Genomic DNA, 16,947 nt, shown 5'->3' on the forward strand with positions numbered 1-16,947 from the left:
GAAACAAATAGGCGAGGCCTGCTAATGAATATAATAGAATAATATTATTTTTGTTTCTTACACATCACACGGGCGTACATGGGAATATTATTATAATCGTCCAATATTTTCCTGAACAACTCCAAAGACAAACGCGTTAAATGTGTTATGTTTTTTAATTTACATGTGGCACCCATTATTTTTACCGTTTACAAGCGGCACGTGGACGTTTAAATGACCATAGTGATGTGAGGTCTACATAATATCCCATCAATAGAGAGTAAAATATATCATTATATACTATTATTTTTAAATAATCGAATAATATGATTTATAAGGTAGCTGTTGTGAAATAAATATAAATATTTATATAAAAGCGCTTAAAAGTTATTTGTTCAGCGGACTGTCTTCGTTGGCGAGTGTGTAAATGTTTATGAAATTAAAAGCCAATTGTGTAGATATTATAAACGTTGAAGTAGTTAGAAATGGTAATGTAGGATAGAACTGGGTTAAAATATTATATTATACATTTCACGTTATGTCTTGAGTGTTAAATCGTATCGCTGCAAAACTTAATTACATTGGCAAATGTTGCAAACCGTAGTAATTCGTATAAATAAAAAATACAACACACTTTTTTGAAAAAAAGCCCTATTAATATCTTTAGCTGAGCCGAATTTATTCAATGTGTATCCGATTCAAACGCATCGAACAAATAAAAATGATGACGATGACGGTGTCTTTATATTATATAACATTATATTATAATATTGTTAATTTTTTATCATATAAAATAATCCTAGAGTTGTAGGCGGACACTTGTGCGGATATAAGATCACCGCCGCTGTCGTCAGGACTCAGGCGAATCGGACACACACATATATATATATAAAAAAACAGCAACAACAACAAAGTCGTTACCGAAATAGGGTTTTCCATCAATTTCGGTTTGATCGAGTGGTCCGTCGCCTCCCCTTCTGGGTCCTGTCAAATTGTAAACGTTCTGCACGTGTACACACATCCGATCCATCGGAAAGCTCGCAAACAGTTGTAGTGAAAATACAAACCAACAGTATATATTTTATATAAATGTACAACAATAATATTTAAAAAAAAATACTTCTGCCTTTGTATAACACAAAAATGTATCGGTCGTCGGGTTTGAGAGAATTTCGAACACACCATTTTGCTCTTGACGACAACCGATCGGGTTATGAAGTTTAACAATGTTAACATAACCGCACAGTTTCGACAATGAATAGTATCTACACTTCTAACTATACATGATTGTATAAAGTTATACAGACTTTTACAAAGTTACAGTACGTCCCTAGTGTGGTGGATTATTTTCCGGGACTCTGACGATTTTTCCTCCTTGTTAGTTCCACTGGTTAGCAAAGGAAGACTATTATCCTACCTGAAACAATGTAATCGACATTTTCAACAATGTCATCTGTGCAGTTGTAAATGAGCCGGCTGACTTGCGGACAGAAGCCTTCTTCTCCGGTACAGGTGTAATGGTCCGGAATGTTGTACCTTCGTCGACGGTAGACGTGACGGTGGTGTAGAGAAAATGCAAAAATATATATTATATAAGTCCAAGAATGCGATCAAATGATTCCGCTTTATTGTTTTTTGCCGACAAACGCTGCGTCAGTTCGTCAACGGCGGGTTCTCGGTATGCCGCCGTAAACTGTCAAGTTATTACTTCTCACCAAGTCGCTATGCAGTTAAATAATAAAAAAATTTAAAAAACGATTTTTTCGTAATGAAAATATACTCGTCTGTCGGTACTTTCAAAACGCGTTCTCATTCGAGTTAAGCTCAACGAATTGGACAGTTTTTTTCCCACCGCCGTTGCTGTGTTTCTCTAATCCGGATTTAAATTATTACGTCACACTCGCACAAGACACAAGAGATGATGATGGGACCAAGCAAGCAAGTTGCTGTATACGTTCCTGATACGCTCATTAAACCTTACCAAGTCCTTAGACCGGCTGCCAAACATTATTGTTTCCATTTAATCACGATTATAGCACCTGATTTATCAACCTCTCGTCGTGTAAGTACACCGTTATACTCTTGAGCCTCTCTAAGCGTTTACTTGAATAAAAAAATCATCAACAATATCATTTATTGTGTAGCTCTTCCGATACTCTGTTAAAACAATTTGTCTTTATTGTTACAAAAGTAAAACATTATTTACACGCAGCTAATTATCGCATCTATTATACATAATCTACAGCTAAACGGTTGACTATAAAAATAATTTTGTACTTTTGTAAATATTATGGTTCAACGTATATGATATATATAATACTATTGATATCAAAAAAACATTTAAATATTTCTATTTGCAACCGGCAGTAAGTCTGACATCAATAATTTTCAGATTATTATTTTATCGGATTGAGTCAAACGGTGACCAAACCATTTCAAGTTTTGGCAAAATCAAAAGGTAAATGTCAAAGGAAATCCAACTTTTATACAGTATTTCTGATAAAAGTCTTGATGCATTGAAATTGTGATGAATTATTCGTTTTTTAATATTTTTTTTTTACCAGAGGCAGGCCAACTCAGCGGTAGGCCTATCACTGTTGAGCTTGTGGCTGGTAGTACCACGTCGAGACTAGTAAATGTTTTAATGCGGAAATTGGAAATTGTTTTATGCAAATTTCGTGTGTCGATTCTTTTATCCATTGTCATAATAATTGTCTTATTTTTTTAACTAGTTTTACGCGTTTGTCCGTGAATTTTTTTTTTTTTTCAATAAATGATTGGCTTAACGCAGGTTTAGTTGTAACTATTATTGTTCGTCCACGAAAACTCATTATCTGGTTATAGCTCTCGATTTGGCCTTGAGTGTTATTGTATTATATTTTCTACTACCCCGGGACTGTAATACACACACACACAAAATATATATATATAACCGATCTTAGCGCCAGGTATCAATTATTGGTAATCAGAGACGACTTCCTATCCCTGTCTACCCATGCACCCTACGCGCATTTGCCACAGCGTATTATAAGTGTAACTTAACCAGCGCAACAACGGTCAGACACAAAATATGTACCATAAAAAAAAAATAATAATAATAACGAGCCGAGTGGTCGGGTCAATGCCTATATCCAGTGTCATTATACTGTTTTCCTGCTAGTTGCACTGACCTTAGTCCTTACGGCGATCCTATAGTATTATAGCGTTTATCGTACAGCCGCAATAATTATTCCTATAAATCCTAAACGACTTCACTTTGAGGCTCAAATCTTGCACCTTATGGCATAACCTTGAAATTGATGACCTCATATTTTTACGCGTTAAATATATGCATTTCTTTATGCACACGCCGTACCTGAGTAAATTATAATAATGTAATGTAGTAAATTAAAAGAGATTGTACAAGTCAGATCATTATCGTTTCTGTATAACCAGCTTAACGGAATATTTAATTAATATTATGTAAATTAAATCGCATTACAATTTGTCTCTACAAAAGTGAAACGTGTTTAAGTTTCAAAAAAAAAAAGTAAAATTTATGAGTCGATAACATCAATTTTTGATCTAGTTATAAATCAAATTATATATAAAAATGTAAGAAAACAGGTTTTTTAAAATTAGGATTACAAAGTCGTTTGATTTAATTAAGTATAATCGTTTTTTTCAGTAAACACATTCATGTAAGCACCAAAGAAATACTTAAAAACGATTCCAATTTTAGTTTGCTTTCGAGGAAACCAACATTTTATATGAATACATACACTATATAATTCATGAAAACGCGTAAACGATTATAATACTTTTTAATTATAGTTTAATTCGCAAAAGTTAAATCATTAAACGAAGTACGATAAGAAGTACAAACAACTGAAGTTATAATAATTTGTATAGCAATTCCATAGTTGTAATTAATACCCAAACTGATATAACATTTTCGACAGAAGTTATTACAGTCAAAATAATATGTTTAAGAAACACCACCGATTAGGTATTATTTTCTAAAAATCGTTTCACAGTCACAGTTGTGTCAGAAAGAGCAAAGGAAATCAAAAAAATAAGGGTGATCTACCCTTGTGTAAACTGAATAATGTAGATACATTTTTTCAATATTCGGTTCAGCTCATATAACGGACCCATCGGCGTTCAGAAATAGGTTCAGGTGCGCTGTCTGTACCATCTGCCGCCCCTTTGCCAATATTATTTCTACTGTATGCCGGTCGACATCTAATTGACATAAAATATATATTTTCAGTTTCATAAAGAAGCTAACAAATTCGATTTTTTTATACATTTTTATTATTTATAAATAAATTATTTTCGCAGTAAACTTATTACTTTTTCTTTTTTTTAATGTACTATCATAATTTAATACTATATAAGTAATTTCTTTTTTGTCTCGTTCCTCACAAATAGGGTCGGCCAGGTTTTTTTTTCATTTTTGTTTTGATTTTCCTTTGACTTACTCTTTCAATTGACAGTAGCCTATACAGTTAAGAAATCCCTACAATTTCAGATCCCTAGCTCAATTATTCTAAGATTTTTTTTTCATTGATTAACATGAGAAATTACAATTTTTTATTAAAAGATTCCGACTTGAAAACTAATTAAAAGATTTTCAATTTTAAAAAAATCTTAATTATTAAGCTAAATTAAAACATTTAAAAATCCTTCTTTTGATTTCGTGATAACATTTTTTTTTAGCAAGTTATCAGTTTTATTAGTTTCAACTATCATGAAATATCAATAGAGTGATATTGAAGTATCATACTTCAGCTTAAGGAATCCCTTTTTATATTGTAAAAATGTTTACTTACTTTTCAAGTAAGAATATTTCATGTTAGTTAAATAGAAATAAAAAAAATTCACGGGGAAGTACTTAGAGAGCTAATCTAGCGTTCTAAAATTATAGCGGTTTGCTATTTAAATAAACTACTATCGATTGGGGGTATGTAAAAAACTGTTTTTATTTTTGACACAGTCTACCCAAATCCGTCACTATTTCTCGTGGTACATACAACGGTTAAACATTTTTCAATTTCAAAAGAAGAAATTGCACCTAATAACATCAAGATTACAACAGCTCTTTTCAAGTGCTAGCTCTTCAAGTTTACTTTTATCGGTTGTCGCACCGGAAACATCGACAAGTATTACAATGGCGGCAAGTTTCGGGAAAAACAAATATCCGTTTTACAGGCTACTGCGTACACGTTATAGTTGCGGTGTAGGGTAAGCGTAAGTGTAAACAACATCTTCATGCGCCACAATAATGGCTATTACGCGACGTGCAAAGGCAAACACACGAACGGCGAATGCGTTTGCCGGCATCTTGAACCGCGCCAAAGGTTTTTCAAAACCCTCGAACCGTGCGACGTACTCAGGGGTAGGGCAATTGGTTATTGGAATTTTCCACTTTGTCGGGCTGTACACATTGTGTTTAAATGTTTTTTTTTTTTTGCTATTCGATTCACTCGACCCGTTTTGTTTTTGTCCGCAGCAAGAGAGAAAAGCAGTGGTCGTACTCAGGGGACCGGGTCAGGTCACCGGTAACGTGACGTTCACTCAGTCAAGCCGAGGCGGTCCGGTAACCGTGACCGGAATGGTATCCGGTCTGACCGAAGGATCCCATGGATTCCACGTGCACGAGAAAGGAGACATGAGCAACGGATGCATATCCACCGGATCGCATTTCAACCCACAAGGGGTGAGTACCTTTTAGGACAACCGCTATAATATTATGTCCACAAGTATATAATTGATTGTGTTACTTACCCTATACACCCTGAAGCCGTTACTCGTTAGTTTTTTTATTACCGGCGATATGACTTCATAGTGAGGTCAATTACCGATTAGTACCCATCCAAGCCCTAACAATAATTATCTTGACACAATGCTTACAATACCTGTTTGTTGATCAACGTAGTCAGTGGCCGCCGTGGACGTTTTCCATAATGTATTCTACATATATTGTAAGAACGTAGATTCAAAGAAATCGACTTCACTTTTTTCTTTTAACTTTTTTTTTCAATTTTCTTCTTATGTTCTTATATTATTTTCTCTAATATGTATATGATATAATAATTACCCTTTACTGGTATGTTAAGATCTACTATGTCTCATCAAAGCTAAGTTCTTTGTATAGATACGAACGATAAATTATTTAACGGTAATTTTTTTAATTTTAATTTGAGTTATAAACAGAAAATTGCTTGTGACTTTCAATAGATATTTTATGGTCGAAAATTATATTACCATCGGTCGAAACCCATTAAATTCGTTCAAGGATTTCAAGTAAACTTAAATGTAATAATAATACATTTATATATATATATATAAATTAATTATTTGTTTAGTCTGCCAAACAAAAAATGTAATTTAGAATTTACCTTTGTTCCTTTAAATTGCATTAATACATTGTACATTATAGTATGCTCAGTAATATCGTAGTTATCTATAGCATACCTCCTCTTTTAATTTATTTTTAAGTTAGTAAAATATTACTTAGTCTTTTACTATGTTAAACAAAAAAAGTTCTAGTGATATTTTACCAAAAATAATTGACTGACCATAAACTATTTTCTACTAAAACCATTTGTTTATTAAATAAAAAAACGGTTTTAGTAGAACAAATTTTGTATGCGTTCTGTGATTGTCAACAATTTTTAAAATATAAAAATGTTTGATAATATTGAAAACAACGAAGAATAACACTAAAAGAAACGATTAAATATTTTTTGCTCTATTATACATTTTTTACTGATTTTTGGTTTGTATCATTTCGAATATGTTTTATTTATTTGTTGTCATACAAATAAAATAACGAAAAACAAAGTTGTATGGTTTGGTATGGTATTGACATTATATTTCATGTTATTACAATCTGGTTTTAAATTATATTCGATACAATTGTTGTTTGCGTTTGGTTTTTTTACTTGTAGTTAAAGTCGTAAGGTACAAAACTATTATTATCTTACACTGCAATGTTATTATAATATAAAATAAAACACTTAGAATGGATAATTTTATTTGTTTTTCGTACAACGACGATCGGCCGGTCGAACTAGAACTATTATCGAAGAAGTCAAATAACGCCAACAAACTATTTGAAAACTACTTTTTTGAACTGAGTCGTGCACTGGAAGGCCTAAAAGAATTTATTTAATTCCGGTGTTGTGATGTAAAAAACTTCAATCATTCGCAAAATACTCGACAATGCTTACTACATGTAGAATTAATTCCAATTTCTTTTCGACGGTCTTTCAAAAAACTATAGAAGTGATAAAATGATATACATACTAAAGTAGGCCAAACCGTATGGATTTCTATAGATACCAAACAGACTACAATCATATTACCTAACAAGAAAAATAAGCCCACGTTTTCCACCCTAGTCTTCACCTTCCACACGTTTCTATCGGAGTTGCCTTTTCTCTATCTATTTCACATGCCATCACTTCTGCTTAAACAGTTATTTCCATCGCCTCTTCTGTTACCGTGTAAATTTTGATTTAATCTTAAACTCGGTTGATCCGAAGAGAGATAAATAGAAGATACTAGGAGTATTATTCTTGAAATTGAATTTGCTTTGCCATAAACTTTACTTTAATTTGGCAATGCTTTAGATTCGCAAAAAAAAATTTTACTATTTCCTACTCTCTCTCTCTTTATGAGTATTTCACAGACGGTTTATATTTAATAGGTCCACATCTGTTTCAAAATTAATAGAAGAGTGTGTGTTTACACGATGGTTATACGTAAACAGCGATCGCGTGATTCGTCATTAACAAACGATTTCCGTTTATGAGATTTATGACGTTAATCACTTTGTGTTACAAGACGGTAATGACTTTCGGTTTAACGCTTGGGCGGCCGTCAATAACATGGATACCTACAGCGGTCGCTTATGATATTATAAACATATATTACAAGTTTTCGGTATAATCTTAATATACAAACGAATTTTGTCATTGCTGTCGTACGGCTCGGTTAAAGTATTTTATGTAAAAAAATAAAATAAATACAATTAGAGGCTTGTAACTAATCAGAGTTAGAAATCCATACCCTTCGGAATTTTCTATGTATTGTAATAACAAATCGGTTTAAAAACTTTGTAAACTCTGGTAATTGTACTGTGCGTTAATTACAAAGTATCGATTAACAATGTTATATTCAAACGTCTCGGTTTACAAACAAGCAGTTTATTACTTGTCAAGCCCTTCGATTGCTTTTAGACGAGACGCCGCTATGCCGTACACAACAGCATGATTTCTACAACGACTACAAAAAAAAAAAAAAAAGATGAAATAAGGAAAAGCTTTTCGATTCGATCGTCAACGGTGTATTTTCGCGTGTGACACCGCACATTGCACTGGCGAGACATTAATCACCATGTCGTTTCCCGAAGGATTTTTTTTTTCATACTCTTTTTCTCGACAAAAGGATTTTCTGGTATTGCGTTGATCGGGTGGGGCAAGGAGGGGGGGGGGGGGGGTAAGGGGCCTGTGGATAGAGTAAACGACCAAAGCGAGAAAAACGACGGTGACAAAAAAATAAAATAAAAACATTCCTTTTGCCTTGGATCTATTGGGCGACGACGGCATGTGCTGACGTCCGCTTGAGTAGCTGGTACCTCTACACGACTAGACGAGATGTTCGTGAAGTACATAGTACGCTATATGGTATGGAATAATATTTTATACATTACAAATTATCACGCTATTATTAATGTACAATAAGACTGTATAATAGTTACGTGATCGGGACTAAAAGAGGCCAAAAACGCGTGGGAAGTGTCCAGTGTGTGTGTGTGTGTGTGTGTGTTGAACGCGTTTAACTAGCTATTGTTTGTAAACACTGGCAGTTTTGGTTTTTATTTTCCGTTTTTCACAATGCCGACCATTTCAATTGTAGATACGTGCGCGTGTTGATCGAGTTCTTCACGGTCTTCACGAGGCGCTCAAACGTAAGGTAGTCGAGGAGGACCAACAAAAAATATATATTAGTAATAAAGTATAGGATCATTGGATAATAAAAACAAATTGAAAACCGATTGTCGAGGGCGTGGGAACAAAATATATATATATATATATACGAGTACATATTATCATATATATAATGCTATTGGACGAGTACCTCCTATATAATATCAAAAAATAGAACCACACATACACATAATACCATTGACTGGGTATAAGACGTGGAAGAAGGAGTTCAACCGGCTCTGATGATCACCGGCGATCGCGTTATCGTTAAGCGATTCCTAAGCCGACACTAGCTTCCTACAGGAAACAAAATCCTTATCTTCTATTTGAAGCGTTCAATTTTTACAATTGCACTTAACCATTACTACAGTTTTACCTAAAATGTATAACACTGTAAACGCCTACATTGTATTATTTGGTATTGGCAATAGTGCTGATCCGTCGGACTTACTAGATGGCTTAAGATCGCCAATGGCGTGTCCGTTTTAATTTAATTGGAAATTAATGACGGGGCCTGTACATAACACTTGCTGAAGCAGTATAGAGTTTCCACCGGTCCAGACGAGATATTAATTACATTATATGCAGCCAGAGCCGGCGGAACGTTGCTATCGAATTTGTAAATCAGCGTCTACAAATTAAATGGATAAGACAGCAACGGCGAGTGTGTATAGTTTTTTAAAAACACTTAGATTGGCTATCTGCTTATAGTAAATTATACTTCTCTCGTGTCTTTCAAATTGCAAAATTTCGAGACAAAACGAGGTAACAACTCGTTCTTATGCGTTTACATCTCAAAAAATATATTTTTCTCTCGCATTATATATTATATGTTATACATACAAATAATTGAACATCGCGCACCAGTTGGCGGTATACTTTGCACTATTATTATCTTATTTAAAACATAGCTTATTTCATTTACTTGTCCGTTTTCATCGTTTCAACCGGTGTATCAATATTAATTACTTTTGTTTATCAGTTCAAAAACGCACTGATGAATTCGCGACTGCATTATCTGGGCTTTTCGTTTAGTTTCATTCCAAATACATATATGATATTTACCTTTTAAAGGTTATCGACACCGCTCACTCACTAATATTAACTATTTACACCTAAATTAGTGCATACAATTTAATCATTTCTATTTCAGTATACTTCCACCCATTTAAACAAACATTGCCTTATCTTATTAATGAACCATAAAAATATTTTAAAAAATAACCATATTTGCATAGGTTCTTATGACGATAATAGATAACAAATTGAATTTACAATAGCCTAAAAGTGGAAAGTGGTTGATATCAAAACATACAATTTATTAAAACGTTCTGTTTAATGTTGGAAAAATCGTGGGCTCAAAACATGATTTATTATAGTTATTTATTTATTTTTAGTAGTCCAGTTTTTTCCCGTTGAGTTGACACTACAGGCTGTAGACTAATTGGTCGGTAAATAGGTATCTCTCGATTATTTCAATCGAAATGTGAAGTTAACAAAAAAATAAAATAAAATGTACATGCCTGACATACTATATATTATGTTATCGTTAGTGCAGCAAGTCGAAGCGAATTACTACACGCGAGGAAACCCCTCGCGAATAAGACGATGTCTAGAAAACTTTCCGTTCAGTAGAGCATGAAATTGGTCCATAATCAGTAGCCTTGGGAAATTTTCATCATTACTAATGGGTACACGAACATATATTCGTTGAAAGTCCTAATGAAATGTTTTTTTTTTTGTTTCAAATAAAATGCTCTTTGATTTCCGTTGTAATAGCCCAATTAATAAAAAAATAAATAGCTTATCATAGTTGACTGTGTTTTTTTATTCTTTCAACATTTTGCGGTACAAACATCTACTCTGGTAAATAAAGTCACTATCATAATATTTACAAGTATGAAATAATAATGAATTTTAATTTTTACATGTATTCAAATACCACTTGTTTATGATAATTTATTCACATTATTAATAATTAACATCTACGAATTAACTTAATTAGTAATCCTTATATTTGTGTTTTTGATAAAACGTTTCATGACCATGAAAACTATCATCCATACGGGACACGAGCTAATGTATTTTATAGTATACACAAACCCCTCCTATCGCCTTGGTCGTGGACAATAAGTAATATAAGTTGTTATCCGAAATGAACCCAAGAAGAACGTTAAGCGCTTTCGTTGCTAATGCATTAACGATAATTACAGTTATAACAGTCAACAAAATTACCATTTTTTATTTTTTTCCAATTACAATATAATATAAGTAGGTGCTTATTTCGTTATTGTTTTTGCCTAGAATATCTCGGTGCAATTAAAGTAAATTGCTTTAATAATGAAATAATTTATTAATACTATGTATAAACAATATAAACAACAGAGTAACCGGCTAGTCATAATAATTATTAATACAAGATACTATTTTAACTCTTAAAACGTAATAACATAAATTATTGTTGTGAACATTTCGTCACATTTAATTATAATAGTAATATAGTTGTTTTTTTTACGCGGCTGAATCATAGGTGGCCCCGGAACCCGCCGTTAAGCATTACTTTGGGGCCGCCTACATCATTTATTGTGGAATCACATAAGATAATATTTACAATAGTAATATAGTAACATCACAATAATTTAGTATTAACAATAGGTGCAATTAAAACATCAATGTGCAAGGTTAATAATATTAATATTTAAATGTGGTAAATTCTTATCAACAGAAATGTTGTCAACAATAAAATAAAATAATAAAATATAATCCACGTTTGAATAGTTACAAATATTGGCTTTAAAAATTAAAATAATTTATTGACATTATAAGCATAACGCATGACGCTAAAAAAAGGATATATTTTTTTAATGATTTCTTTTATGCTACTAGAGAATGTTCGAAGTTTTTCTATACTTGATAATATATTTGGATCGGGACTTATTTTTGAATTTGATGAATCTTCATGAATTACACCTAATTCTGTTTGCTCTTTTTCGATCAACTTAATTAGAAAATCAAACCGTTTCCCTTTTTTCGTGATGTCAGTATTGAACAAATTAATAATATACTCCTCTATTTTATTTATGAGATCGATATGGTACGGTACAAAGATTGGCTTTATTAAGCATAACGATTTTGTTATGGCTTGTTTATGTTCTTTACCAAATGACTGTCCTTCGGTTGGACGATTGCCTTTAAAAATTCTTTTAATATTTTCGTATACTTTAAAATAAATAACTCGAACGAATGACGATTGATACTCAATAAGATGTTGTGGGTTAATTTTTTTTTTAACTAAATTATATATTTCTTTTATGTTTAGATACATATCACCCCACTTTACTTTCACATCATTAATAAATGCAAATTCATTACCAGGCGTTAAAGAATCTACAATAATATCTTCAAACATGAACTTACTTAACTCGAGATCATCGGAATTGGATATGCTTTTATTAAGTTCAACATGAAACGCCTCACACTCGTCGTCTTTGACTTTCTTAATGTTTGGGTAATTTTCTCTGTAATCAATTTTTCTGCCGAAAAATAATTTGAAAATGTTATCAATCAACCAGGTAAAATTGTTAATATTAGAAGAGCATGGGGATATGTTGTCAAGTTTTTCCCTATGAGATGCATCAGTATTTTTACTATTTAAATTAATTCCCAATTGTTTCCCATTAATGTCATCGACATTTTTTTTGACAACACATAAGTTGTTACCATCTTTACCACCTTGACCATCAGTATTAACATCATCAACACTATCGTCAATAGTTTTGAAGGAGGAAAACACTTCTTCATTAGTGCTATTATTTGTAGTCGTTATTTTGTAATCTTTAATGTTCTGCCTTATTCTATTACTGACATATTCAACGACTGGTGGATCCTTCTGCGATTGTCTTAAACGTTTCAGAACACGATTCAACAATTTCATAAACAAATCTCGTGTATTTATTACGTTACATTTTTTATTTATATTCTGTTCTAATAAGTTGATTATAAAATTATGAAAACGGGTCAATGCGTTAGCTTTAGAATTTATATACTCGGATAAGGTGGATTCATTATTATCGTTGTCGGAAACATCATATATTTCATTGTTGTTTAGGTACAATAATAAAGTGTAAACAAAACTCATCATTGACTTTGGCATATCCATGTTGAGATAGTAATCTGCGTTTACGAAAATTCTGCCGAAAAATAATTTGAAATTTTTCTCAATCAACCTGGTGAGATTTTTAATATTAGAAAAGCATGTGGATATATCGTCAAGTATTTTACTATTCTCCGTGGTTGTCATATTAATGGCTAAAGTTTGACATTCTGATACCAGGCCATTACTTAATACAAAATGCTCAATTGTGCGTACCATAAATTCACATTCCGCAGTTTCTTTCATTGAATCGTTCATTTTTAACATATTTGACTTAATATTAGTTGTCAAAAACTGGTCGTCATCCCATAGTAAGCTATACGACGGTTCGTTGATAACCTTGATTGTAGTAAAAAAATTTGATTGAACTAAACTAATGTTGTATAAAAAACCATCGAGTAACTCAATTAATCTATTTTGGTCATAGACAAATGTAATAGTAGTTCCATCGTTATTGGTAGACTTGAATAGCTCTTCAACGTTTTCAACTGTGATATTGGATTTACTAAAAAAAATATGAATTGATTCCAACAGCAACTGGTGTTTGTCCATTTGAAGAAGCCGTCTGTATTCGATATCTTTCAATGCAATCCTCGCGTTGCCAACAGGACATAAGTTCTCTATCGCTTCTAAGGATTTTTTCACAATACTGTCGATATAATTATTTTTGTTATCGTCATCAACAACATCGTATTCCTTTATTGGTATAGGCTTAACGATATTCGATATTAAATAAAATATTACCGCGCTCAAGCACTCTATCACGAGAGATTGAAATTTTAATATGTTGTCTGGATTGATATCGTTGCTAATGAGGTCATATAGATTTTCGAGAGTTGGCGAGTTGTCCGTAGAATTAGTTTTCAGCTGTTTCAAACGAGAAAATATGTTATTTAGCATCAGTTCTTCGTTCAACAATTTAGACAACATGACATTCTTCGGGTAAAATATAGAACGCTCCCGGAAATGTTCTTCCAAGCCTGTATATGACGGCATTATTGCGTAAAATTCAATTTTAAGGAAATTTCCCAAGCAAAATATATAATCCATTAGGAGCAACTCATTTTGCAAATAAGAACATTTATTTTTAATTATGTTTAGAATATCTGAGTTACCGGAATTGGACGAAAAACAAAATTCTGTCGTGTAAGACTCCAAAATATGTCTTATATATGTTGTCATTTGATCTCTTTTGGCGGTTTGTTCAGTCAATGACATCGGATGATCAGACTTTTCGGGTGGCGGATAGTACAGCACGTCATTTTGGAAAAAAAATTGTAAAGCTAATAATGTCTTCAACAAATTCTTATCGAAATTGACTTTTAGCGATTTTGTGTAGAATAATATCGTTGACATTACATCTAAGACGGATGTTGAATAGGAGTTGTAATCAGATTTCAGGTAGCTCAGACATGCAAAATCGGTTTGCGTATCCATGTCGGATATGCATTTCTTACTAATAAATATAGCCGCTTCGATAAACTGAGAGATGGTTTCCATGTACTTGCAACTCATTGCGGTCACTGTTATTCGATAAATTTGTTTAGAATTTTCATTTGTAATATTCCAATTGTTAGTATCCGAACCATGGAGTGCCTCACTCAATGACGTCACTTGTTCGTCTACCCAAACCTTAACGTCTTTTAGTAAATGCAAGTCTGGCGAAAGGTCAAAGGCAAAAGTTAGTAATGTAGTATCTTCCCAACCATTTACAGATGAAAATAACAAATGACATATTAAATGGTTAACTAAAAACCAAGACATCGTTTAACGTAGTTTTATGTTATGGTTATGTGTTAAGACTAAAATAACCTACATAATAAAACCTATGAACGTCGTTCATTTCACGAATGTGTTGTATACACTATAAGAAATATGGTTCGCAGATTTGCAAACAACTTTGGTTGTTGTCGCATTTGTCTTTAATTTTTTAACAGATTAGATATACAATACGCTTGCCGGTATAAAGTTTTTTTTAGTTGCATCGAATAATATTTACAATTTAATACTAACACTACAAATGATAAACACTACATGATTAAAAATTGCTAATTTTTTTATACAATTTACCCTCTATCATTTATTTTTCTGCTACTCATACTGCTCTCAATATTACTTATCCTTTGCCGCGTTCTCATCAATTTTCCCATTTCTTTGCATAACTAATGCTTAACACTCAATTCTATTTGCCACAGGTTTTCCGAGCACCGCAGGTTTTAAACCTGCATATTTCACACTTTTATTACGAAACAACGCCACCATTGTGATCTAGTCACTTAACTCTTAACGTACTTGTATATTGTCATTCAGCGAAACTACAATGTATTTCGCAAATAATCGACACCTAGGACGAGTATTAACGAATTAGTTACCGAAAAAATATCCGGAGAAAACAATTTTTTTTATTATTAATGTATTCAACGAACGGTGATCCGGTACGTTCTGCTGGTAACAAAAAATATCAAACAACGGTAGGACAAGTTGTGAATCGAGTGATTCAGTATAAGACACGTGTATATTATAGCTGGTATCAAATTCCTCCCAACTAGTTTTTCGACGTACGCACGCCGCTACTATGCCGTAATAGTGTGTTATAACAATATATTAGGTATTTTTGAAATCTGGTTTCCATGTCGGCCCTTTCGATAATAATAATACAAGTGGAAGTTATAGGTATTATTATTATTGCTGCCACCCGATATCCTGTGGGTCGGGGCCGCTATCATTGTGGTGCCAATGGAAGAGTCGCACCGTTGATATTATTCAATATACAGTATAATATTATTTATAATGTATACTTTGGAGACAACACAAGTTTCCACTTCTATCCGGACGCCAAACCGCTGTCGCCGAATCGTAATCTCCGTCCATTAGGGCTGCTACTAATAAGCTGATGATGGATGACTGGGAAAGAATGACAAAAAAAAAATGAACAGTATTACAAATAAACCCATTACCCTCCTTATTCTGCCGCAGTCGGGTTAAACATTTTTTTTATATATTTTAAGAAGATAATAGGAGAAACAAACACAGCACGAGGAACCATTAACAAGACCCCTTTGGACGCTTTGGTCGAAAACAAGTCCTCGGTGTACCGGAAGTGTTTTAATTATATTTTAAATCCGTTCATTATGCATTCGATACTCGAACTCAACCGGTCGAAATCAACAGCGTTAACCTCACGTTTCGCTTACACGTGTAAAATAGTAATCTGTTATATTTCTCCTCCCCCCGGTCAGTCTATCTTGTATACCGAAAACCTATTAATAATTAAAAACAATTATTGTCATGCGTGATTTCCTCTTGCTTGTTTGTTGATTGATTTGGCCAATAAATGTCCATTCAAATATTAGGTTCGAGGTTAGAATGCTTACAATCAAAACATATAGAAAGCTTTTCAATATAGTAACTATAAATGTAGCTGGAATAACTATTTATTTAGCGTTATATGTTTTATGTCCCTAGATTAACCATAATTGTAGTAGATCCAACTATATAATTACTATATATTTTTTTCTGTGCATTTGCTCTCACAGTAAATATAGTCAAATCCATGTTGTTATGATTATAATATTGAAACTCTATTGTCGAGATCTGGGAAATTACTAATAAGTACGCGAAAATTCATTCGTTGAAAGTCCTAGACATACGTTTATTTTGCTTCGATTAAAACACTCTTTAATTTCCGCTGTAATAGTAAAATTTACAGCTACAACAGTTAACACTGAACAATAACAGCAATTTTAATTGTTTTCACTAACACAATATAATATAAGTCTAGACGCTTATTTCGTTATTGTTTTTGCTTAGAATAATATCTCGGTGAGATTAAAGTAG

The 16,947-nt window shown here is 32.7% G+C and overlaps 1 protein-coding gene across 1 annotated transcript in view; it reads left to right on the forward strand.

The window, feature by feature from the left end:
* LOC126843805 (uncharacterized) overlaps positions 1–16,947 on the forward strand; it is a 62,902-nt gene that overhangs the window by 31,667 nt on the left and 14,288 nt on the right. Inside the window, exon 3 of the mRNA XM_050581598.1 lies at positions 5,474–5,680. Within this exon, the coding sequence (XP_050437555.1) occupies positions 5,474–5,680 (207 nt within the window). The remainder of the gene's footprint in view (positions 1–5,473; positions 5,681–16,947) is intronic.

The sequence above is a fragment of the Adelges cooleyi genome, unplaced genomic scaffold (assembly GCF_023614345.1).
Source record: "Adelges cooleyi isolate 19-005CV unplaced genomic scaffold, UGA_ACOO_1.1 ACOO_flye_CR_arks_rails_tigmint_CR_PRNA_574, whole genome shotgun sequence".
Lineage (NCBI taxonomy): Eukaryota > Metazoa > Arthropoda > Insecta > Hemiptera > Adelgidae > Adelges > Adelges cooleyi.